Source organism: Tachysurus fulvidraco, chromosome 9 (genome assembly GCF_022655615.1).
Source record: "Tachysurus fulvidraco isolate hzauxx_2018 chromosome 9, HZAU_PFXX_2.0, whole genome shotgun sequence".
Classification (NCBI taxonomy): Eukaryota; Metazoa; Chordata; class Actinopteri; order Siluriformes; family Bagridae; genus Tachysurus; species Tachysurus fulvidraco.
The window spans coordinates 8344097-8370275 of record NC_062526.1 but is presented as its reverse complement, the minus strand read 5'-3'; the positions used below and the strand labels follow the sequence as shown (position 1 = coordinate 8370275).

The 26179-nt window shown below is 37.8% G+C and overlaps 3 protein-coding genes across 3 annotated transcripts in view; 2 read left to right on the top strand and 1 right to left on the bottom strand.

Annotated features, from left to right (window-relative positions):
* dapk1 (death-associated protein kinase 1) overlaps positions 1–5865 on the top strand; it is a 64129-nt gene extending 58264 nt beyond the window's left edge. Inside the window, exons 25-26 of the mRNA XM_027138347.2 lie at positions 384–572; positions 2640–5865. Of these exons, the coding sequence (XP_026994148.1) occupies positions 384–572; positions 2640–3905 (1455 nt within the window). The 3' untranslated portion in view covers positions 3906–5865. The remainder of the gene's footprint in view (positions 1–383; positions 573–2639) is intronic.
* A 2010-nt stretch (positions 5866–7875) lies between these two features.
* ctsla (cathepsin La) lies at positions 7876–12111 on the top strand. Its single transcript, XM_027138505.2, has 8 exons — positions 7876–8029; positions 8849–8983; positions 9076–9198; positions 9871–10023; positions 10545–10769; positions 10875–11043; positions 11180–11297; positions 11562–12111. Exons 2-8 carry the CDS (start codon positions 8858–8860, stop codon positions 11659–11661), a joined length of 1014 nt encoding a protein of 337 aa, XP_026994306.1. The 5' UTR covers positions 7876–8029; positions 8849–8857; the 3' UTR covers positions 11662–12111.
* On the bottom strand, positions 11952–25807 carry fbp2 (fructose-1,6-bisphosphatase 2). Its single transcript, XM_027138504.2, has 7 exons — positions 25548–25807; positions 22841–23003; positions 21868–21960; positions 19780–19920; positions 19146–19283; positions 15341–15460; positions 11952–13076 (listed from the first exon to the last, which is right to left on the bottom strand). Exons 1-7 carry the CDS (start codon positions 25718–25720, stop codon positions 12888–12890), a joined length of 1017 nt encoding a protein of 338 aa, XP_026994305.1. The 5' UTR covers positions 25721–25807; the 3' UTR covers positions 11952–12887.
* Between the last annotated feature and the right edge of the window lie 372 nt (positions 25808–26179).

Here is a 26179-nt window from a genome sequence, read left to right as displayed (position 1 = left end):
GGCCTAATGTAAATGGAACAGTTTTAACAAATTAGATAGCTATTGGATCAGAGAAAACACATGAAGTGACCAGGTGTAAAAAGGCCCTTAGAGATTCACACAGTCAGATGTTTGTGTCCAAAGCACAAAGCATATCCTACACATTCTCTGTAAATGAGACCATCTCTTCCTCTATCCTCTCCTCCTTCGCCACTTTTTCTCCTTGCCTCCTACACAAACCTGCAGCCATCTCTTTCTAATCTGCCGTTCTGTTCGAAAGAGCACCCTCATACCTACAAGTAATCGAATTAGTTGTTCCTTCAATCTAAAGAACGTGGAAAAAGAATAATGTTCTGCTGTTTAAAATTCCTATGTAAAAACTGTTGTCTGCATCTCTTTTTCAGAGCTGTAGGCCTATGACTCATCTAGCAGACAAATTGTTGTCCACTCTGCCCACATGGCGTAAAGTGACTGGACCAAACCAGCTCATGTCCTGGCAGCAGTTTGTGGTTGATGTACAGGACCAGATCAACCCTCTGGTCAGCGAGGAGAAACTGCGAGAGCTAGCTTTACAGCTACACAGCATGGGGGAGGTGTGTATGTTTTATGTGTATTTAAGGATGTCATATAATGTGCTGCGCTGAATGAACCTTAGTCCTTTTTATAGTTGCTGTCAGAATTAAGAAAGAACAGAAGATGTAAAATATTGTTCAAAATAATAGCAGTACAATGTGACTAACCAGAATAATCTTTTTTTAGTATATAGCAAACAAGTTACCAGAAGGTGCATTAGATTCTCAGAAAACAAACAAGACCCAGCATTCATGATATGCTCGCTCGTGAGGCCGTGCAATTGGGCAATTAGTTTAAAGGGGTGTGTTAAAAAAATATATAGCAATGTCTGCCGTTGACTGTACAAACTCAAAACTATTTTGTACAAACGTTTTTGTTTCTAGGATTTAGCAATCCTGTGAATCACTAAACTAATATTTAGTTGTATGACCACAGTTTTTTAAAACTGCTTCACATCTGTGTGGCATGGAGTCACCCAACTTGTTTCACCTCTCAGCTGTTATACAAGGATTCCATGATTCTTTAACAACATTCCACAATTCATTTACATTTCATTTACATTTACATTTCATTGCTTCAGAAACAGCATTTTTGATCTCACCCCACAAGTTCTCGATTGGATTAAGGTCCAGGGATTGGGCTGACGCTCGTTTACTACTGTGTTTTGGGTCATTGTGTTGTTGAAACAACCATTTCAAGGGCATGTCCTCTTCATCATAAGGCAACATGACCTCTTCAAGTGTTTTGACATATGCAAACTGATCCATGATCCCTGGTATGCGAGCCTTTGGCATTCTGGTTATTCTTCGATCCATTTTGATGGTTGTCTTCCGTTTTAATCCATGTCTCTCTGGTTTTGCTCTCCATTTTAAGGCATTGGAGATCATTTTAGCTGAACGGCCTATAATTTTTTGCACCTCTTTATAGGTTTTCCCCTCTCCAATCAACTTTTTAATCGAAGTACGCTGTTCTTCTTAACAATGTCTTGAACGACCCATTTTCCTCAGGCTTTCAAATGCATATTTGGCCCACCTGATTCACACCTGTTTTTTCACAAAGTTGATGACCTCAATGATTGAATGCCACACTGCTATTTTTTTTAACACATCCCTTTCAACTCATTGCCCAATTGCACAGCCTTACGAGCATGCATATCATGAATGCTGGGTCTTGTTTGTTTTCTGAGAATTTACTGCACCTACTGGTAACTTGTTTGCCAAGTAGCACATTGTACTGCTATTATTTTGAACAATACTGTATATATAAAATATTAACATATTAAAATCTGTAATATTTTAATATGTAGGTTGTCCATTAAACTCTAAACCAATATTAAACCTCTAAACAAATATTATTTCCAAGAACTTTACACACAAGTATACTCCAGCATTATCAGCCATTACATTAAATGCTTTGTGTTACTTTTTCTCTAGGTGAGGCATCAAAAATATATATTTAGTGTGACAGATTTTGTGGGGTGCCAATAGTTTTGGTGGTATGTTAAGTATAAGTATAATTTTGCTGTGTCCTCATTACATCAACTACAATAACACCAAAATATCACTTATTTGATGTTTCATTCCATTTAGGTGCCAAATATCCTCTAACCGACAGTCGGAATGGTTTTGAGCTCATGCATATTAAGAACATGTTTAGAAAATGCATCATTGCATGTATTTATATGTGCTGTATGTTAAAGGAGAAGCTGTAGGTGGCATTGATTGAATAGCAATCCTCTGTTGTTCCAATTACACTGCCTACACTGTTTTCAGCAGTGTAACATCATCAAAACAGCAAGGGTTAGTCATCTGGCATATTATGTAAGAATGGACTCATGTGGTGAACAATGTTTTTAAACAATTATTCAACTAAGGCTTGAACTGTGGTTCTAGTGCAGTGACTGACTAAGAGGAAAATTCCATGTCCACTAGATGGCAGTATAACATCTAGAATTACTTTGTTTGATAGTAATTACTAATTGTTTCCTCGGATTTTAATAAAAATGCACTAGTATTCTAACAAAAGAATGATGACCAGCACTGACACTGCTCAGGGATTTTTACCATGTCTCTCTCTCATTGCTTCAGATCAATATTATACAGAGTGAAACCGTCCAAGACGTGGTTCTCTTAGACCCTCGCTGGCTCTGCACCAATGTTCTTGGCAAGCTCCTCTCCATTGAAACTCCTAAAGCCATCCACCATTACAGGGGGCGTTACCGCCAGGAAGAGCTCCAGACTCTAGTCGCTGAGGGAGACGTAGATGAGCTCCTTCAAATCTTGGATGCCATGGACGTATGTGCCCGTGACCTGGCCAACCCAGGTATGGTGGATGTGCCCCCCCTCATCCGCACCGGTGATCTGCAGCATTCCTGGACTGATGAAGCAGACGAAGAGGTGGAGGATGCCTTGCTGTACGGAGGTGTCCGCATAGTCCCAGCCGAGCACTTGACACCTTTCCCTTGTGGCCTTTTCCACAAACTGCAGGTGAATCTTTGTCGCTGGAGCAGGCAACAGAGACCCGAGGCCGAAGCAGAGGAAGTTAGGCTGTGGACCGGAGGTGCTCGGGTAGGAGTTGGTGGAGCCGACGCCTTAGTACTGCTAGTTAATCACGGACAAGGTCTGGAGGTGCGGCTGAGAGGACCAGAGTCTGAACGTAGCCGATGCTACGCTTTGCTGGATACTCTGTGTGGAATGGCAGAAGGGCTGCTTGCTGCTACACTTCCAGGCCTGCTAACTGCCCGTCATTACTTGAGTCCTCAGCAACTGCGAGAGCATCACGGTCCTGTCATGCTTTACCAGCCGAGGGACTTCTTTAGAGCTCAAGCCCGGGGTGAAAACGCATTAACCAACACAATGGGTGGCTATCGGGAGAGCTTTGCTAGCATCGTAGCCCTAGGTTGCACCCAAGTCTACAAACAAGGAACTCTTGGCAGGGATGTAGCTGTAGCTGAAGTTAGCCTTCTGGCTCGCCGCAAGCTCAGTCGCATGCTTGACCCACCGGACACCCTCGGCAAGGACTGGTGTCTTCTAGCCATGAACCTGGGCCTTAGTGAGCTAGCTGCTAAGTACAGCCCCGGTACCAACGGAACTCCTCCGGCTGACCCGTTTTCTGTCCCGAGCCCGACAGCAGCGCTTCTTTATGACTGGAGCCAACGTTCAGACTCTACCATTGGTGTCCTGGTAGCTAAACTAAGAGAACTTGGCCGCCGTGACGCAGCTGATTTTCTGTTAAAAGCAGCACCCGTGTTCCGGGTCAATATGGACAGTTTGGGGACACCACCAGAACCTTGCGGCCCAGTCTGTAACGGAGGAACTTCTTACAACTCCATCAGCTCCGTCATCTCACGCTAGAGCACACCTGTGTGTGCAATTAGAAGAATATGTGCAATTTAACCTGTGGAGTGTTGTTATCTTTCAGTTCCTGTGTTACATAAGACTGTAATCTGTGAAGTTTGACACTTTGTACACATCAATCTTTCTGCTCTATTCTTTCTGAATGTCTCATTTCTGTGAGGGTGCCTACTTTAAGAATCATTTTTAGATCAAGTTATTTTGTGTTTGTTTGTTTGTTTGTTTGTTTTGTGACAGCATTGTAATAACAAGGAAAATTTAAGGAATTCTCAATTTGGGATCCTTTTCTACCTTTAGATGCGTATGGCAATGGGTTTTATACACAACCTTTTGAGAGAAGGCCACATGGTTAAGTGCTTGGTCCTGCTACATGGTAATGATTCAAGCAGTTGAGTGCCTTTTATGATAGAAAGCCAATTTATGAGCCATTTTGAAATTGCCTAATGCCCCTTACTGAATTAACAACCCAAAGTCTTCTAGCTATAAACTTGGGCTTGTCAGTATTTCAACTATCAAAACTGAAATCTATTTTCTAACCTAATCTATTTTGCAAATTTGATAGAGATTGAGGTTTTAAAAATTGCAATTTACCATTGTCTTTTTCGCAAGTTTACATTTTCTTATGCTAACGGTTTTAGCATAGAATTTAAAACTGCACCTGTATCAACACCACATAAATTTGAACTAAATATATAAAGGTTTATTTTTGTCTATTATTCTCAAACAGTAGCCAAAATAATAGTTACATTTTAAAGGGTACAGTCCTGTAGACAGAGTTTGAAGTAACAAGGAAAGCAAATGGAAAGTCTTTAAAGAAGAAACTTTGAGCTTTTATTTGAGATGAAATATTCTCTGGTTGAACTGAAGGGTCATTTTATTGTGAAAACAACCACAGGCCTCCTGTTGACAATGCTTCGTTTTACATTGGTTTGATTACAAAAGTCAGAATCAGACAATGTTTTCTACATATTGCTCTTGAGCTGCTGTATCTTTTTTGCATATTTAACAACAAAAAAAAAGTTTCAAGGCAATTTGTATTATTAATGTGATTCCTTTTTTTTTAAAATGTGTTTTGAAGCATGATCTAAATATTGTTACAGTTATCAGCTTTAATATATACTTTTATTTCCCGTGTGTTAACAGCGTCCATGAGGAGCTCAGACAGTTTGTTTCAGACCTGCACTAATGGTGCAAGCTAATGGTGCTCTTTTCAGTGGGAATTTAACCAAAAGAATGTCTTGAAATTGAAATGATTTGAAATCGAGCAAAGATTTTGTGAAATGTATCAAATCAAGATAATGTATATCAATCAATCTCATGTAGATCAGTGACTTGTAGAAACCACGTGCCCTCATCTGAGTGAGTCTTTGGAGTCTTGGATTAGCTCTTGTTCCATCATACTTGTACTATATAGGTCTTTTTTTTATGGAACTGAATGTATTTCTCGTGTCAGTCGACTGCAGTGGCGATCTCAGTCTTGGTGTGTCACACACAATTTGTTTCTCTCTCACATCCATTGTGTCAGAGACACAAACAGGAGGACACCAGAAAGCTCCACGAACATCCAAACAATCCCTCTGTAGTTTTTAATCGCATCTCCATAACTTTTCCAGCTTTTACCCAGTTACAAATAAAAATAAGAAAAGGGAAATGTGCATACTTGCTCTTCTAAAAAGCACATTTTTATATATTGTGATTGAGATGTATTATTGAGCATTCTCTTTCTCTGTTTTGTCAATTGTTAAGGTTCACGCTTTCCCTCTTTTCAACAGCTTCTCTGGCTTCATAAGTGGGACAGTGAACCAGACGTATTAAAGACTTTGTACAGTAATCTCTTTGCACAAAATGTTTCTTCTATTTATAATATACTCTAGAAGCATGTCTCTGAATGCCATGTTCTTAATACTTCCTTAAAACAGTGTAGTAAATTTTTATAATAAATTGTTTACCTGATAATGTTTGCTTGTGTTAGATTGTTTTGTTTTTGTTTTGTTTTTTAATCAATTATTTAAAAAAATTTGTTTTGACTGCAGTTTCTACCAGTTCCCTTTTTCGAAAAAACAATCAATGGATATCGTTGAAAACCTCTTTGTGGCTGATAACAGCATGTTGTGTTAACAGATGTGCTTGTGATATAGGACGAAGTTCTTCAAGCGTTCAGAACAGTGCACAGATTTCTAAGCTTTTCTGTGTGTTTACAGTTTTTGAAAGTTTTTAGATTTTTGTGCAAAGATTTTTAGCCTTAGAGCCATTTAACTAAACTGTGGAGAAGAGACAACCATTTTTTTCCCCTAAAATATATTCATTGTCTGTATTATACATATTAGGGAAGCCATTTTATATGTACTGTTACAAATAAATGTAATTTTCTCATCTGAATATCTAAACAATGCTTGGATATTAGTTTCTATATAATTCTTTAGCATATTTCAAACTAATGACCGGTTACCTATAGTTTTCATTAGGTGGAGCTGTTGACTCTAAAAGCTGAGTGTATAGTTTCACAAATAATTCATGTCTGGTACAGGACATGTCAAGGAACTGGATATTCTCCTACAGTATGTCTTTGTTTGTGTGGAAATTATGGCTGACTTGAATTTCAAGCTTTGAATAGCTAACGTTAGCTAATATTGGTCACACTGTTAATCTCGTTTGAATGACCTTCAGTGTGGAGTGGAAGTTTGTATAGAAAATTAGATCAAATTAGATTAACGCTTCATTTGTATCAGAACACATCCTGAAGCACTGTGGCCAAGGCTTGCAGACGAGACAAGTTAGCTTAATATGAGGTCACCTTGTGGTTGTTGATGATCTATTTAAAAGAAGACAAAGGTTCCTGTCATTCCCACTAAATTATGAGTCTGGAGGCTTTAGGAGAGGTTTAAGGCGAGCCGTTTAACAGTCAGGTAATGGGATTACATCAGACACCTTATGATATCAATCTGACGTATTTTGGAGGTTTTATCTAACCTTTTGAGGTTTCTGTTATCAGGTATATTGACAACTTTGTAAGTCGCATGAATCCTAACCTCGGATCGAGACACACACACCCACACCCTTGCCCACTCCCCAGGACTTGTACGACACAAAAACCAGAAACCGGGCAGGAAAAATCACCACTGACCTTTCGCACCCTGGACACAACCTCTTTCAGCTACTCCCTTCTGACAGGTGCTACAGAACTTTGTTTACCAAAACTGCCAGACACCGGAACGGTTTCTATACCAGGCCCCTTATCACCCTGATTAACAACTCACCAATATTATAATTCCCTGCTTCCTAGCATAAGTACTGCATTATCAGAACTGTCAATCATCACATCATCCGTGTAGGTTACACACACTACTGCTGCTGTATATTGTACAAAAAGAATATTGCACAATACTGTTATTTGCACTTCCCACACTTTGTGTACATAACTGATCAGTCATATATTCTGTATTCATATTTAATACTCATACTGTCTATTGTGTCACATCTGTATTATTTTGTATAGTATACTGTTATTTATGTCTCTACTTTTGAGAGTCACAAACAGCTGGAACCAAATTGCTTGTGTGTGTCAACACACTTGGCCAATAAATCTGATTCTGATTCTGATATAATCCGCTTTTGCCACTAGACTTGATTGATTGAATAAATGAATGAATCATTTAATTAATATATAGAAAATACAAAACGTGGAAATTGTTTTGTTTTGTGTTGTTTGCCATATTGCATGGTTTAACTGATGTATAAGGGCAAACTGGTACACAGTGTTCTGGACAAACAGAACAATCCAGTTTTACCAGGTCACTTATATGCGAGTTGGGGCATCATCTATACATTTTTTTTTTCTTACACAATTTCGGAAAATCATATGATATGCTGATTAACTGAACTCTTTAAAGACGCACCCAAACCTTGCGTCTCATCCTCTCAGCAAGTGAATAACACAATCCCATCAGCCGGTAAGAGAATCACGTGCTTCCAGATCACATGCCGGATGATTAATGTAGGGGGCGGAGTCATGACGCGTTTCGACCAATAAGAAAACGTGGAATTGCATCTTTGAAGGCCAGCCTTTATAAACTTGCAGTTGTTTTCGACAAAAACATATTCTGTCTGAGTTTAATACAGATAAGGTAAGACTGGGCTTTTAAAAAATATTGTTGTTTTGGGGTTGTATTTTTTGTGTGTGTGTGTGTAGACTACAGATCTTAGTCTATACTGGTTTGTTTTTGTGTATTTTTTTTATTATTGATATCTAATGAATTTCAATTGTATTTTTTGTAAAGAATATTAAATCTGTATTAAAGGTATCGACCTGTTTATTCTTAAGACAGACCGTCGTGTTTTTTGGTCTGAATAGCTTTGGTAGAAACATATATAGGTGCTGGGTTGTGTTTAGGCTTTAGTTGTAATTGTTCTGGCTTCTTTAATGCAGTCATATTGTATGTTTTGTTTATTATTAGTGTTTTTGTAAAAGATCTTTTTCCCCACATTCTCTTTCTATCCATTCTGTTTCTATCTCGCGCTCTCTATATTTCCTGCTTGGGTTTCAGTCTCGTTTTCCTTTTTCCTGGAAGTTCTAGCTGTGTGGATCCTAATGGCTACAAAAGAACAAGGCGTCCCCTTTTTTTTCTCTCCGATGTTTTCTGCAGTCAGACGCAACAATGTTACAACAAGGCCAACATTTATGACACGGCTTGGTTTATATAAACGAGCCGTGTGTATAAACTAAATCTATACACCCAGGCCCTGTTTGTTTATGAAAGATATCGAGTTGTTTTTTGTGTTTTTGTAAAGCTATCTCTTATCACGTGTACTGCAGATCCTCGGCTGGTGACGTCACACCACCCGTTTTTTTTTGTCGGCGTATATTTCTGTTTTAGAAATGATAGACTTCCAGCCCAATGGAAACGTTTTTCAATATATATTTTAATTTATTGGGTTTGTTTCAGCTCTTCACCATGAGACTGTGTTTGGCCTTGCTGGCTGTGTGCCTCAGCATAGTGTCTGCTGCTCCCAGTCTGGACAGAGAACTAGACAGTCACTGGCAACAGTGGAAGGACTGGCATAAAAAAGAATATCACGTGGTAAGCTATGTTTGTTTAACAGCGTTCCCATTTAAATTCTGTGATTGTGGACTGACCGTATCACTTGATATTGAATCTTTTTATGATTTTAGAAGGAAGAAGGATGGCGGCGAATGATCTGGGAGAAGAACTTGAAAAAGATTGAGCTGCACAACCTGGATCACTCGATGGGAAAGCACACCTACCGCCTGGCAATGAATCACTTTGGTGACATGGTGAGCTTGTAAAACACATGGAACACCCTCTGGCATGTGTACCACATTTGCATGTTCTTGTGCTTCAGAGGTTTCCTCTGGGTATTCCGTTTAAAAGATGCTAATTGTAGGATGCTTTGCATCATGAAATTGTCCTTAGTCTGTCCAGGATGTCTTCTGCATGGTGCCCTAAGTACCTGCGATAGCCTCCTTGTGTAGGATATGTGTTGTGGAAAATGGATGCACCACTAGCCTGAAAGGTTTAAATTCTAAAGTTGACTAAAGTCAAAATTAATGTCCCATATGAGTAAAATTTTATTGCTCTTCCATCGACTAGTGTTTTTGTTGTAACCATTTTGTGTTGAATAAAGCAAATTGTTAGCGATTTGGTCTCATTGGTAAAAAGTGACCTGTGCACCATGTCTTTTAGCATAACTTTGCATGATGTATATTTATTTGGTAGAAAATCTTTTCTTTATCACTGTTTTTGAGCTTTAATTGCAATTGGGGTCTTCCCCCCCCCCACACACACATGCACTTCTCAGCATTTGAAACTGATTGATATACTTATTGCAATGCTGCTTACTACTGGCATTGCAGAGAACCCATCTTGTTTAAAATTGTACATTTTCATAGTTTCTATATTTTGCATAATTGATGGCCTTATACAAATTTCACCATTTCTAACTTTAGACTCATGAGGAATTCAGACAAGTCATGAATGGCTACAACCACAAAAAGGAGAGGAAGAGCAAGGGATCTCTCTTCATGGAGCCTAACTTCCTGGAGGTCCCAAACAAGTTGGACTGGAGAGAGCAGGGATATGTTACTCCTGTCAAAGACCAGGTGAGGGATCTTGTTCAATTAGCTTTAAAGACAACTTGAGTGTGTGTTCATGCATTCCACATTCGTAAAGAATTCTACAACAAATGAATATGACCACTTTTCAGATTAAAAATGTATTCCCATGTTACTTGATGTGTAGTGGAATGTTTTTTATCTTTTGCCCACAATTGTTTGCTGTTAAATGCTGGGGCTGTTTAACATGGAAAATTATTGTATTTGTGACTGTTCACTATGTTGTACACTGGTAGAGGCCCCTTTCAGTGATCCTGACATTTTAAGATTGTAGGATAAAACTGGCTGTGCAGCATTGGTACAAGGGGAGGAGTTAGATTTGACTGTAGGCAACTCTAAAAACAACACCAAGTGAATGTCTGTCTGAAAACGAGTCACATGGCTACTTTTTTCTCTACTTAATCTGCAGTCGGGATCCGAACCAGTAGCCTTTACCACAGTTGTGGAAAATGTGCCTTATGCCAAATGTTAGAACCTTTTTACTGTAACGATTATTCTTGTACTTTTAGGGTCAGTGTGGTTCATGCTGGGCCTTCAGCACTACTGGAGCCATGGAGGGTCAGGAGTTTAGAAAGACTGGTAAATTGGTGTCTCTCAGTGAGCAGAACCTGGTCGACTGCTCTCGTCCTGAAGGCAACGAGGGCTGCAATGGTGGACTCATGGACCAGGCCTTCCAGTACATCAAGGACAACGGTGGCCTGGACTCTGAGCAGTTCTACCCTTACCTCGGAACTGTGAGTTGTTTCTTGCTCTAAGTGAACTAGAAATTAAGGAGGCTGTTCCCATTTTTAAAGTTGTTATAAAAGCAGTGCTAACTTGTCTGCATATTCTGTGTTTAGGATGACCAGCCCTGCCACTACGATCCCACCTATAGTGCAGCTAATGACACTGGCTTTGTGGACGTCCCCAGTGGTAAAGAGCATGCTCTGATGAAGGCTGTGGCTTCAGTTGGTCCAGTGTCCGTGGCTATTGATGCTGGACATGAGTCCTTCCAGTTCTATCAGTCTGGTGAGATTTATTGTTGGTCTACTCTTATTCATGTGGCATGAACATTTTGCTTGTTAAATTGATCTGTAGTAGTTCTAGTCAACCTTATGCTTTGCCCACTTCTTGTTTTAACTCGTTTGTTGCTTCTTGTTCTAAGGTATTTACTATGAGAAAGACTGCAGCAGTGAGGACTTGGACCATGGTGTTCTAGTTGTTGGCTACGGCTATGATGGTGAAGACGTAGATGGGAAGAAGTACTGGATTGTCAAGAACAGGTATGCATCGACTTGTATATGGAGGCACAATAGCAGATGACCTTGTTCTTTAACTGAAGCAATGAAATGGACTAAAGTAGCTGAAATGGATATGTTAAGGAGAACTTGTGCATACATGCACGTGATCAGTTTGTAGTGGCATCTATGAAGCCAAACTGCTTAATGTTTATGGTAATACTAAGAAGGCAGAAATTTAATGGAGGGGGGGAAAGTGGCTGTGGGGTTTTTTAAATACACACCTAATTTGTCACTTTCTGTTTGCAGCTGGAGTGAGAGTTGGGGTGACAAAGGCTACATCTACATGGCCAAGGACAGACATAACCACTGTGGTATTGCAACAGCAGCCAGCTACCCACTGGTCTAAACAAAACCTCTAGCATGGCTTTCATGCCTTGTATCAAACTGTTCACTACCATGAAGTGTCTTCACTACACCACTAAGAGTCACATAGCATCAGTGAAGAGCTAGTTTATTATGATAAAAGGGAAACTTGTAATCCCAACTTAGTTCAGTGTGAAATGAAGACCTATAGAACAAAACTGTATGGGCTATACAAGTTTTACATGGAAATCCATGGATTTTTTTTTTTTAAGCCATTTTATGCAATTGTTTTAACTAGCATTTTAATTTGTTTCATGTAAATATTGCTTGCCAAAATGTAAATGCCTTTTTTGGATCACTTAACCAAACCTTTGAAAGTGCGACATGTGCAATAAGCGTTCAGTTTTATTTTGCACCCTGTGCTGTTTGCCCATTTCATTTGAGTTCCCTGTAACTGATTTTTCAAGTGATTAAACCTTATACTGACTGAAAAGTTTCTTGATGTGCGTGTTCTTTCATCGGTTTGACTCCTAAAATCTGATTGCACTGTATGCTTACAAAAAAATCTCCTATGGAGATCAACAGTAGCTAAACAAAATAAACCTCATCAATACCGATCTCTTGATGTTAAATGGAGGGATGCTGAGCATGCAGAATGTGAAGTGAACTTTACTTGGTGCTGTAACCTAAATAAATGACTGGAGTGACTGTTTATAGACTATGGCTTATTGCTGTGTAATAAGTGACTGCTGCAGTGTACAGTTTAATTACTTTATTATTAAACATGCTACATTACAGTGTAGACTGCTTCTGCTACACAACTCAGAACAACTGATTACTGGGATTAGTAAATCTGGGCAAAGCAGTCCAGTAAGTGGCAACAAACCACCTCATGACTAACCTGACACAAAGCAAACCTCACCAACCACAACATTCTACAGAAGTTGTCATGAAGTGGAACAATGCCTAAGGCTGTACTCTGGAAACTGAAATTAACTGTTTGTACAAGATTATATTGAATTGGCTGGAAAGGGGAGTTTCACAATTTTATCGAGATCAATATGAACATTAATGAAATGTAGCCTCTAGAGAACAATTAGTGAAATCATGCACTAATATTAGACTATGGGACTTCAGTTTCCTGTCTGACAAGAATCATGTGTTTAAACTTTGGTACATGCTATTTACTGGCAGAATGAATTTCACAACAAACTGCTAAACTGCTGATTTAAACTGCAGTGAACTGATCAGATATTTACAGGGAAAACTTTATTTCTGATATTTTTTGACAAATGATAAGTATTCCTCCACATCATCTGGAGAACCCACTACGAACGGAACCCTCTGATGCACAGCTTCAGGCTTGATGTCCAGGACTCGCTGTGTACCTGTGGTGGCTATTCCTCCAGCCTGCTCCACTAGGAAGGCAATGGGGTTACACTCGTACAGCAGCCGCAGCTACGCAGAAGTAAAGACGGGATGTCTGAGTGCATGTACATTTGAGTTTAAATCTAACATGTCTTCAAAGAGCTCTCTACTCTGACTTGTTTTTGATTGCTGATTTAAAATGCTGTTTGAGTTCATTTTTTAAACTAAATGTACATTCAGTATTAATTCAGTGAGCATGAGGCATAATTTCAGATGATGTCTGTATATAAGAATGGTACCACTTATGGGAGTGGTAGTCAGAAACCACAGAATATCTAGATAATGTAAGTAGTGACAGTGATGGATAAAATGTTGACACACACGTTCTAGTTTACTAGCAGCTAATTTGCTTGGTATCTTTAAGAATGGCAGAAGAGCATGAGAGCAATTTCAATGCATAGCATGTTTGTAGAAAATTGGAGTCCTAATTTTCTTCGTATTCATATCTTAAAACAATGCTTTATGCTACAGAGATTTGATGTCTGATGCTTGATTTGAATGTTTGAGTGGTACTCAAAAACCACAGACCCTCTCATCTAAGCTTGCAAGCTATTGTGATTAATGGCAGTAATGGACAAATTGGTTATTGTATTGATCTGTTGGGCTATGTTGAAAATATAGACGTAAATTGAGACTTAGGAACTACAGTTCCACTTATATCTGTCTATGACACATATAAGCTAGTTTAATAGCAGCTAATTTGTTTGGTAGCTTCGTCCATTTTTTTAATAACATTAATATCATTAAAATGTATTACGCTAGATATATTTGATGTTTGATTGAAATGTTTGAGTCTTATCTGTAACCTGCTTATTTTTTTTAGGCTAGCATCCTATGTAACCTAACCGTCTCTTACATTCTAGCAATGCCACATTGTATATATTTTATTGCTTTTACTACAATCTCAAATTAACATGCTTTTTTCTTCCCTTTTTAGTTTAATGTCCCCACTTTTTTCACAACAACATGATACTTTTATCCCCGATGACAGGATCTGGGTCATAGACAACAGACAGGTCACACCAGTCCTGCAGTGTTTGTTTCAGCCACTGCTCACTGACTTATTACAAAACCTATCACTCAAAAAAGCAAGATCTCATCTATCTGTATGCTGTTTTGTAGTCAGAATGCAAACATCTTGGTGTCCTTACTGTGAGCTAATCTCTGGACCAACTCAGTAGGGAACTGCACACAGTTGAGATTCAGCATTCAACAATCGTAAATATTTATATTTTCACAAAGATTGTCTAATCTATCAAAGAAGATAATGAAGTACAATTGCTTCTGCAAGAATGAAAACAAGAAGAAGACATTGGGTCTTGATATAAAAAGTACTAGCAAATACTAGCTTTAACTAGGTCAATTCCTGATATTTAAGAATGTGTCAACTTTGTTGGCAGAATCTTTAGGAAAGCAAATGTATAGGAACAAATTAAGTGCCTAACTCATAATTTTTGATAATACATTCCTTGTTTCCATTAACTACATTATGCTGATGAGCCACTTTATATTTCTGTTCTCAACACTTCTTTGCAAGTTGGACTGTGATCTCTTCACCCCTGCCCTGTAGAGCTTATTGGTGATGTCACTGACTGTTGACGTTGCATTTTTCTTCACCGGTCTCACAATGTTTTTGTCAACAAATGCTGTTGTTGTTTTCCTTGGCCAACGTGATTGACGTCCAATACAAATTCCAAATACAATGAATATGATGGACCTGAAAAATGAACCTTAGGCTTGTGTGGCATTTAAATTGTGGGTCCAAATGAACCAAGCTGTAAACTCTAGTTGATAAACTAGTATATTACTAAGGCATTGCTGTAGTTGTGGTGTGGGAATCCAAGTCACAAGAGTTCATCAGCATCATTCCAGTGCAATATGTTGGCCAGATGAAGCAGGAAGTGTAGACTAGCACATTTGCATTTATAGCATATGGCAGACACCCTTATTCAGTGACGTACAAAAGTACAGCACTTGCACTCACTTTCAAACAAGGTATCTGTATTTAAATTTGGAGCAATCCTCTAGAACTTGGACTAAAAAATTGAGCAAATTATCAGCTGATGTTCTGTTTTCTGCTTGGTTTGTAGTTTAAATTAGCTTCAAGGTCCTTTCTGCGAACTGTACAGAATGCAGAAACAGAAGTACATCTTGCTTCTGTTCTTACTGTCTATTCTCCAGTATCTGGCTTTTACATGCTGCAGTACAGAAACAGCAAAACACTCTATGGCTTTCCCTTACTATATAATGCTCTCCCTTTCTACAGTATATAGCTGCCATGTTAAATAACGCACCTTTCCTTTGGGGCTTTTCTCATTGGCAGGGTACAAAAAGATACCACCATAAGCAATGGTACGATGCACATCTGAAACCATGGAGCCAACGTATCTGGCACCATATGGAGCACTACCATCCTGCAAAAGACAAAAATATTATCTGTGTGCATCTCAGTTTTGCAACATAATCCATAGTCACTCATACACTCATAATCATTTCAAAAACGCAGTGTCAGTGCTGCAACATTGACTTGTGACTATTACTACAAGCAGAATTTCCAGTTGTCAGTTCATGAATTTGCAGATTTTGTGTCATTTATGTGATCTGTGAGGTGGTGACAGTGTATAAAACCACTAAACCTACTATAATTAAACACAAGTTTCATTTCTGTGCAGCATTCTTATGAGGAAGTGAAATGTGGCTATTCCTGTATATTACAACCTAATGACAGTTGTTTTGGTATTTCACATTTTCTGGCATGATATGAGTTATAGTTACAGTATATGGATCATGGTAAACATTACGTTTTGCTTAAACACATTTACTAAAATAATGAATAAGACATCCAATGACAAATCAAAGGCTATTGTCATATTATATCATGTTATAGTTTATTATGTTACTAATCTGACATTATTATTTCAGATTTCTGTAAGACACAATGCTGTTAGAATACTAATAAACTAATATACTGTCACCTCTATAGCTTAATATTAATAGCTATATATATAGAATTTTTTTTTGTTTGCTTGTTTGTTTGTTTTAGCAAAGATTAAGAAAGTACACAAGTAGATCCAGAAGATCAAGGCCTCTTCACAGGTCTACCAGTAAAGGGCTGTTTCATCTTAATGACTCCCCCTTACAATTAACACATGTGAAATCTTGCAAACTTCCCTCAGACTTAAGAAGCTGGTCAGATGAGTAGTCTGTTTCGCTCTAACTAGAAAAAGTCAAGTGGACATGATTCATCTTCCAGACAAGTACACAATGTGGTTAATTAGCATTCATGCTAATAAGTTTATTTATTATGGAAGTTCTAATGATTTACTTTAGGTACTTTTTTTTTAGTAAACAATAATTTACTTTCAGTTTATAAATGAGTCAACAAAGTAAACAATCATTCCCATGATCTTCAGGAGATTTTGATGATGCAACTTCCCACTAAGCATGTGACTTGAGGGATACCCAAATAAATGAGTTCCCACTAATGCACAAATTATCACGTTGAAATATTTTCATCATTATATCTGTTTTATTTTGTTTATTTTGTTTTAGTAGACGTTTTATGAGGTTGATTATCTAAGGTGTAAACTGAACATTTACACTAGAGATATTTAGTGAGCTTTCTTGTTAAGGTTAAGATTAAATGTGAGATTTTTAATTAAATTACAATTAGAATTGAATTTAAAGCCTGTGAACACTGAAACATCTGTTATCTTTATAGAACTAGCAACTAGGTGTAAAAATGCTTAGCAAACTAATACGTTCCTAGTGAGATAGGCATACTGATAATCACAGATAAACACCACGATCAAAGTTCAGATGGAAGAGAATCAACATTTCAATTATTTGAAACTCACTTTTCAAATTAGCCCTGTGTGTGTGTGTGTGTGTGTGTGTGTGTGTGTGTGTGTGTGTGTGTGTGTGTGTGTATGTGTGTGTCTGTTTGTGTGTGCGTGCGTGCGTGTGTGAACTCTGTGTGTGTGTGTGTGTGTGTGTGTGTGTGTGTGTGTGTGTGTGTGTGTGTGTGTGTGTGTGTGTGTGTGTGTGTGTGTGTGTGTGTGTGTGTGTGTGTGTGTGTGTGTGTGTGTGTGTGTGTGTGTGTGTGTGTGTGTGTGTGTGTGTGTGTAAAGGAAAGTCAGGTGCCCCTTAGTCATGATATAACTGAAATGAGGTGGCAGAGAAGAAATATGTGGCTTTGCACAGACATGCTGAAACACACACACACACACACACACACACACACACACACACACACACACACACACGCACACACGCACACACACACACACACACACACACACACACACGCACACACGCACACACGCACACACGCACACACACACACACACACACACACACACACACACACACACACACACACACACACACACACAGAGTTATTGACATAATTTCTTATGTAGCAAACCTAACTCGAAACCTTTTGCAAATGTTCAAATGTAACCTAGATATGTCACTTAATCATTAATAATCCACCGTTTTTTCAGGTGGCAGGTGGTAAACTATAAATCACCCACATTCAGCTTTTTCTTTGAGGAGCCTGTATCATGTGAGTAGTGTGCTTGAGTTGCTGAATCTATCAGTTACATACAGGCTCAGTTAACATGTTGTAACCTGTGGGGTAAACTTCACATCAGCACTCACGGGTGGTGTATTGCTGCTGACTTGTCAGCTGATGCAGGAAACTGTCAAGCGCAGAGGAAACTCAGACATCCACTAGCTGTCTGAGTCAAGGACAGGATTAGGTAATGGACAAGGCCAGTTTATTCCCTGTGTTTGTCTTGATTATTACGAACAGTTATTATTATAATATTTAATAATGCTTCATAATAGTAACTGATGGAAACTAATGAAACCCAGAACCATCAGTTTGCGCTGTTGACAACTTGTATTTTGTATTTAACACCTTTCATTTTATTTGAAACATCATGTATTATTTTACTCTTTTTAAAAAAAAAGAAAAAGAAAAAGAAAGAAAGAAAGAAAGAAAGAAAGAAAGAAAGAAAGAAAGAAAGAAAGAGAGAGATAATCTTCATGATGTTTTGTGCTGATAGTAACACACTAAAATAACTAATACATTTGTCCAGTCATTGTAAATGTGAAACAAAAAATGAATTTCCCTTTCTGCCACATGACATCCAGCTCTGAGACTCATATCTGTGCACACACCTGCCTTCAGGAGAATCCCCAAGCACATAGAAAGCTACAGTGTCTCTATCTTTAGAAAACACTATTCCTTTTGCTGACGAGTTAATTTTTATATTTTAGAACTAAGATCCGTTATATTGCTTGGACAGAACTGGACAGAATTTCTTCATAGACAGACATACGCATGGCAATGCAATGCATGCAATAAACATTGCAATGCTTACATGGACTGCCACCACTTGGTGATTGTGAATGAATGAACGAATGTTTTATGTTATTTTGCATTTTGTTGTACTTTGGCACCTGATTTTTGTTATTGTTGTTGCAATTTGGTCATTTTGCACCTTTTTTACACATTTTTAATGACCATTTTACATGACGCTGTATTTTTGCACATAATTAACATTTCCTTTTATATTTCTGATTTCTTTTCCAGAGAGACATACAAAAGTGCGTTAACGTTTGTGAATACATTGACATACATCAGTCTAAAACAGTCGGAAAATTAGCACAATTATATTGAAACAAACAGGAAAATACTGTCAGCGCTAGTTTAAGTATTTTAGGAAGAGGTAGGTCTTCACTGGTCATTTGGAGACAGTCAGCAATTTTATTCCAACACCTTGGTGCCAGAACAGAGAAAAGTCTCAGTGTATTCCTATCTTGTCCCCTGAGAAGCAGACAAGCAGTGCCGATGTCTCTTTACACTGCAATAATTGTTAATATTTGTCAAATGTTATACTGCTTGTGTCCTTTGCTGTCAATCTATTTTATCTATCTATCTATCTATCTATCTATCTATCTATCTATCTATCTATCTATCTATCTATCTATCTATCTATCTATCTATCTATCTATAATTTAAGGACTTTGCTCACACTGACATTACTTTACATTAGAGAATATGAGCATCCTGAATTCTGGCTCTCTTACCTCGGGAAATTTCTTGTGCTTTATGTACTCAGTCACTGCAGGATCAAAATACTTGGCATAGCCTTCATTTATGCTGTAGGTCTTACCCTTCTTCTTGATCTTGACATTTCTTTCTGTCAGGATGAATTCACCTATGGCCTGAAGAGGAACAGCACAAAGATTACACCTGTGCATTTGCACTAGAATCTGGCACATGCAATGTGTGAGGGAAGGAGGAAGTGAGCGTACATTCAGGATAACTGTAAATGTACAATCCTGTATTCTGAAAGTATGTATGAGAAGTGAAAATCAAGTATTGAAAAAGTATTGTGTTACTGAGCAGCACTGAACCACAAATGAAAATGAGGGCAACGCTATAGCTGTGTGTCATATGACTTTAGATAGAAACCCATACATTGAATATTCTGTGTAAAAAAAGACAAGATGTTCAGTAACTTCAAAATATAATCATCAGGGACATGAGCACCTAAAATCAAGCTATGAATAATTTCTTTTTAATAATCATTTACATCAGAAGATCTGAATATCTGTTGATGCACCTGTATTTGTATATTTTCTGAAGTGTTAGCATGTGACTTAGCGAGTGGGGATGATAGCTCTAGGTATTTGCTACAGTTGCCTTGCTGGTACTCACTGGATCTAACATGAACAAGTTGAGTCCAGCTCCAGTACTGAGAGCCACTACAGTGGCACTGCCATATAGCGCGTAACCGGCGCACACTATTTGATTGCCTGGCTGGCAAGCATCCTTTTCTGTGGGCTCACCTTCTGAAACCTGGGAGAAGGAGATCAAGTGTCAAAATAAATCCCCTCAAAATAGTATTTACATCACATAGAGTAAAGGAGACTAAATAAATCCAAGAAGATATATATTTTTTCCCCCACAGTGAAACCTGTGGATTGAACAAACCAGTAAATGATTAAACAGTCTTTTATATAACAGTATTGTACGTCACTCTGGATAAGGGCGTCTTCCAAATGCTGTAAATGTAAATGTAAACATAATACAACATGGATGACTTGTCTGTGAATTCTCACAGTTTTAGGTCATTGTGCTTTCCTTTGGGGCAGTCTATCATAAACATCTCATGTGTCACAGCATCATCTAGTGACTATAGAAAGGATTACAGAATAATTCTTTAACACAATTATATTTTGCATGGTTTGCCTGTTCAAATATGTTGTGGTGTGGCCAAAGATTAAAGGAACTTTAAAGCAACTAAACAACAACAAAAACAACAACAACAAAAAAAACAGCTGCACATATTGAATTTAATTTATTAGGCTGACTGCCAAATAACATATAAACTGTAAAGGATGTGTTGGAGCACTCTAATTTCAAAGCAACATGAAGCGAATAACCTATTACATCATGGAAAAATAGTTCACTTACTTATTTTCACGGACCCTGTTCCAGGAATAGTTCAGTCATATATGCTCAGGAAGTCTATCCCATTAACATTTGGGTTTACACACTGGATGGTACATAACAGTCCATAACAAGGCACCATACACAATACTAGAAGTACTTTAATGTAGGTAATCCACATACTGGCAGGTGTTTGGAAGGTGGGAAGAAACCAGTGGATTCAGAGGAAGTATCTACAGGTATGGGAGAACAAAAAAACTCCATACAGACAGTAACCTGAGCGCAGGATCAGACTTGGTTCCCTGGAGTGTGAGGTGCCAATGGTACGTGCTGCACCACTGTTCCATCTTTTTGCTTACTGTTAGTATTTACTGAAGAAATGAAATAAAAGAAATGAAATAAAAAGAAATGAATAAAATCTAATTGTGAGAATTACACTATGAGACACAAAGTTCTGCTGTGTATAAGTTAAAATGTGTATATTCCCTGCACCACAGAACAGCTAAATAATTTTTTAGGACTACCAGAAAAATATAAATCCCCCAATAGATGAAAAAAAGACCATCCCCATACTTCCTACATCTGGATGTATTCCGTCAGTGTCTGCTGCCAGCTGCTTCAGCACAGTAGGGGATCCATAATTTTAAAGAGAGCCATATTATGGAAAACATTAGGTCCAGTGATGTTTTGCATGGTTGTGTAGGTCTATAGCGCTTTTTCCTTATAAATGTCCCATATTTCAGAATAATCCTTTTCAACATACTGGTAAAATTATTCAAATGTATTGCACAAAACACCAGGATGATGTTTTTAAGTTCCTTTCTGCCCTTTTCACTCAACAGAATTAAACACCAATGAACTTTTATCTTAAATCCCATCTCAAACCAGTCAGGACTTGTATGCCAACATTACACAAAGGATTAAAGCTGGTTTTGGGGCAACTCACTTTTCAAAAACTCTGGAAGATCTGATCTAACCTGGTGTAACTTTATAAGACATTGAATTAATACAACTTATATATTTTCTTATTGGCCTCCATGCATTTTCCAGATGGTTAGTTCTCCGGTTTTCTTAAAGATTACAGTTCCCCTGACAACATCTGCTCATGTATGTCTAATATTTATGAGAGATCTAAAAATCTTTCAGATGATATACATAATTCGTCATGCTTCCGTCACCAGGTGAATGAAACTGAGCCAAAAATAACATCTAGCACCAGAAGACATAACAAGAAACACAGAGATAAGTCATATCTACATATACATATATTAGAAAGTAATTAATTAAGGTATAAATGGCAATAATATTTGTTTGTCCATTCTGTTATTGTTGCTATAATTGGAAATAACTCACCTTTTTGTAGATGGCAAAGATGGTGCCTATTGGTGCCAAGCAGTCGATGTTGGAGGAACCATCCAGCGGATCAAAACACACCACGTATTTACCCTACAAGCAGGAGGTGAGGTGGAGTAGGCAATATATAATAATCAAGCTCTATCCAACCAACCAGTTGAAAAAAAAGGAATTTCTTTCATGCAGTTTTTTCCAACCCCAATCTTCTTATATATCCATGGTTACTTTAATGCCTTTTTTGTTGTAGTTTTATTTTTTAACTTAGAATGGTTGTATATCACAATCACATTCAGGGTGTCAAGGAAAATCCATAAGGCTCCACCTTTAAACAAAACATTCAAAACAGATGCCACTGAGGCCCTGTTCAGTTTCAGGTTAACTCATATTTTATCCTGGCTTTGGGCCAGCATTGAGAGTTAGCTCTTCAGTGGCTGGGTTTGCTCATGTAAGACTTATAGGGCGCCATATACTGGTCAGTGGCTGTAAATGCTCATGTAAGACTTAACACATTTGTTAAAAGTAAAACATTCTTTACACACCTTCGTTTTGATATAACTGGTCTGCTTGTAGAACTACATATATTATAACGAATGGACTTTTTCCAGACATATAATTTTTTCTACTGAACTAACATTCCTCACGTGCAAACTTGCTAATGTTAGCATGTTACCTGTCAGTTAGCTGTATTACCATGGATGCTCGATTCTTTATAACATATATCAGAGTTGTCAAATCTGCAACTTTAAATCATACCCTCAAATACCCACCGATACCAAACCAAACATGTGTTTATAATATGTATACATTTAGCTGTTGGAAGGAATATCCTAGTTAAATTTGTGGGAACTAAGATCATTCTTCTGCAGTGTGTCATATTGTAGAGCTTTATTTAATGTGGTTTTAAACAAAAAGAAATAAACTAGAATTAATTCACATTAAGCATTATGTCATTCCTGCACACAGAAATGTGTACCTGCTTCTCTGGGGGAGTTATAATGGCTTCTTTGTTCTCCTCAGAAACCAGGACACATGTGCTGTAAGAAGCTTGCAGCATGTTGATTACCAGATCATTGGATAGCACATCCAGCTTTTTCACCTCATCACCAGTGACATTAATGTGCCCAGCAATGCCTTGACTAAAATATGCAGAAATACAGAAAGGACACATAGGTAACTTTTTTCAAGTGTATTTAGAATCATAATAAGTGTAAATGTTAGTGTTAATGTTGTCAGCCAAACGAGGAATTTAATTTGGCAGTTGCTCACACTGACAACAACAATGTAACGATTATAACAGCTCGATAAATAGTCATATATAGGGAACCATGTCTGTTGGGTCTTTGTCAGTGGATGTTTGTGGTCATCCACATCCACAACGCTTCTTCCATTCTTATTGAATTTTGTTAATACGTTTTGCAGCAGCATTGTGCTTGATGCTGTGTAATGCTTATGATGTTTCCTATTAAAGTCCATCTCAACCTTGCAATAACATCCCGATCCATGTAGGTATACTGTATATAATATAAAACATTTTGAAAGATATTTTGCTAAAAAGTGTTCATTCTAATTATGTATGGAGACTTTGAGCACACTCTGTGGAATAGCAATATTCTCAGATCTGCAGTTTATTGTATCACACACCAACTGGATGGAGATGTTTTGTAATGAAATCTTTTATTGATTTGAATAATTTTCAGGAGGCACAGTAAAGTGGCACAACATGCAGATGCTACTGTTTATGTGGAGATTTGTATGTTTGCCAGTGGGTTTTATCTGGGTTCTCTGGTTTGCTCCCATAAAAAGCAAGAAGGTTGATCAATAAGCTACATCAATTTGCCCATAGGGGTGAATGTACATGTTCCTGATGCCCTGGAATAGACTGGTATCATGATGAGATGAGACTGATCTCATCACTGGCTCCGAGTCCACCATGATTTTAACCAGGACAGTGATAGCTGTCCAATGTAGCAAAGATGTTTCCTTCTTTCCTTTCTGTATCTTCTCAAGGCTTATAGTGAACATGTTTGCTTACATTTAGCTTTCCTAGTAGCAATTATGAAATGATCTTTATTATTGCTGCAATGGATACAATAATATGATCTGATCTTTAACTAATTGCAAAAATGTATAAAAACAAAGTTTCCGAATAAATACACACATTTCATATGCTGTATACTGTATAACCCCACTGGAGAATTTCTGTTTTCAGTATTAATAAATTATTCTGCCTTGAAGTTATGTTTCTCAGTTAGAAAGGTCAGAGGCCTCATATATCGTTCAGTTGGTCAAATAAAAAGCCTATGGTGCTATTTTTAAATGATTAAATAGAGTAAGACATGAGGGAGAATTTGATGGATTTCTACCTGTATCATTATCTTCAAAACTTATAATGAAGTGCATGAATAGTTCCTGTGGTTTTTTTTTAGCATGTTCACCAATGTACCTTATGGTTCACAGTCTAATTCTATGGCATTAAGGAACACACCATTGTATATGGTACTAATATCAGATACTATCATGCAACCATCATTGTACTATGTTCTATGGTTGTAAAGAATGGTGGTGTAGGTCAAAAGAATGGTGGTGCAGTTAAAAGAATATTTAGAAGAACATTAAGTAAACATTAAAAATCAGAGAAACAATGAGCATCAGAAAATAAGAAATAAAAATAAGTCCAAGAACTACAGTAGCTAGAACATTGGTGTCCAGTCTTGTCCAGAAAGGGCCAGTGTGGGTGAAGGTTTTCATTCCAATCAAGCAGAAGGAACACACTATAAAGTTAGCTTGTTGGACACTTTCTAATGCCAATGCTACTATCCATTTCTGGAGAAGATTTGACACTGACCATAACTTGAAAATACACTGTCTATTCATCTTCTCTCTTCTCACTTCTCTCTTGGATCTCTTAACTTCTGGTGCTGTCACCACCACCACCATATAAAATGGTTTACATGCTGTTTTGCACACTGTTTTTGCTCTTTGCACATGCTGTCTTTCAGATTTCAGTTGATTGCTGTTTTGCACAATACATTACAATATCTAATGTAACTTCTGCTATAATACCAGGGTTCATTCTAGTATTTGTGCACGCTCAATGTTGATTGGACATACAGTATTTACACTGGTCAGTGCTGTTTTTGTTTATTGTCTTTTGTGTATTGTCTTTTTATCTTTTGCCTCTTACTGTTTGCACCAGGTTGCACAGTTGCACTTTATGTGGCTAGGACTACTTACTTAAGTCTTTAGCTCTGTCTTTGTTTTATGTAGCACCATGATCCTGGAGAAATGAAGTCTCATTTTACTGTGTACTGCAACTTCTATATATGGTTGAAATGACTAATAAAAGCTTCTTGAGTTGACTTGACTTGACAAGCCAATATTTGACTGGATTAATGGATTAGTACATGCTAATTTGGATACATTCCATTTGGAGTTATTTTGTTGTGTTGAAATTGTGTGTGTACGAATGATGACCTGTTACCTAGCCAGATGCTCTACCTTAAGGAAAGTGTGTAATGAACTTGGCATACATGAGCATGATACTATATGCTGGCCATAGATCACTAAAAAATATGCAAACTCAATACATTTTGCCTGATTCAGTACATTTAACAAACCTGAACAAATTTGACATCACACTGCTTCCCATTTCACTCACAGAACATCAAACCAGGACTTACAGGTGTGCGAGTCCGGCTTTCCTAACAGCAGATGAAATAGCTTTGATAGCTGTCAGCATGGAGTTAATAAGCTGGGTAAATTCTCCGGTCGCACCCTTAGCTTGTCTCCCAGTCTCCATGACGAACCGTGTGAGAGTCCACACATCTGTGTCAAAAGTGGATTGATCCGACATGTTGCTGTTCCTCGACGGGTTTACACGAATTAGGGATGGAAGAGAACTGCAGCCTTGAGTTGAATGTTAACATATGCAGGGCATGGGTAAAAGCCAGGGGCTATATTTGTGATCAGTATCAAGTGACAAAAGAGTGACTTATGAACTTTGTAAACCACAGAAGAGAGCTTCTCTTTGAAATAAGCCTAGCTGTTCATCTTTCATGCAGTCAATTACAAGGGTGCCTAGACTTTTAATGTCAAATGAGCATAAATGCAAAAGTTTCATGAGCTTATACAAGGCAGTTAGGAATATGCAATATTAAGAATATCATTCATACATTTTCAGAAAAGATTGTGTGTGCAGAGAGCACAGATAAGTTCCAGGATCAAATTTGTTCACGACAGTTCAGGATCTTGCTGTAATCTGTTTGCATGAACTGTTGTGCAAATTGTTTTCTGTAATGCAGTGTGCATGTGT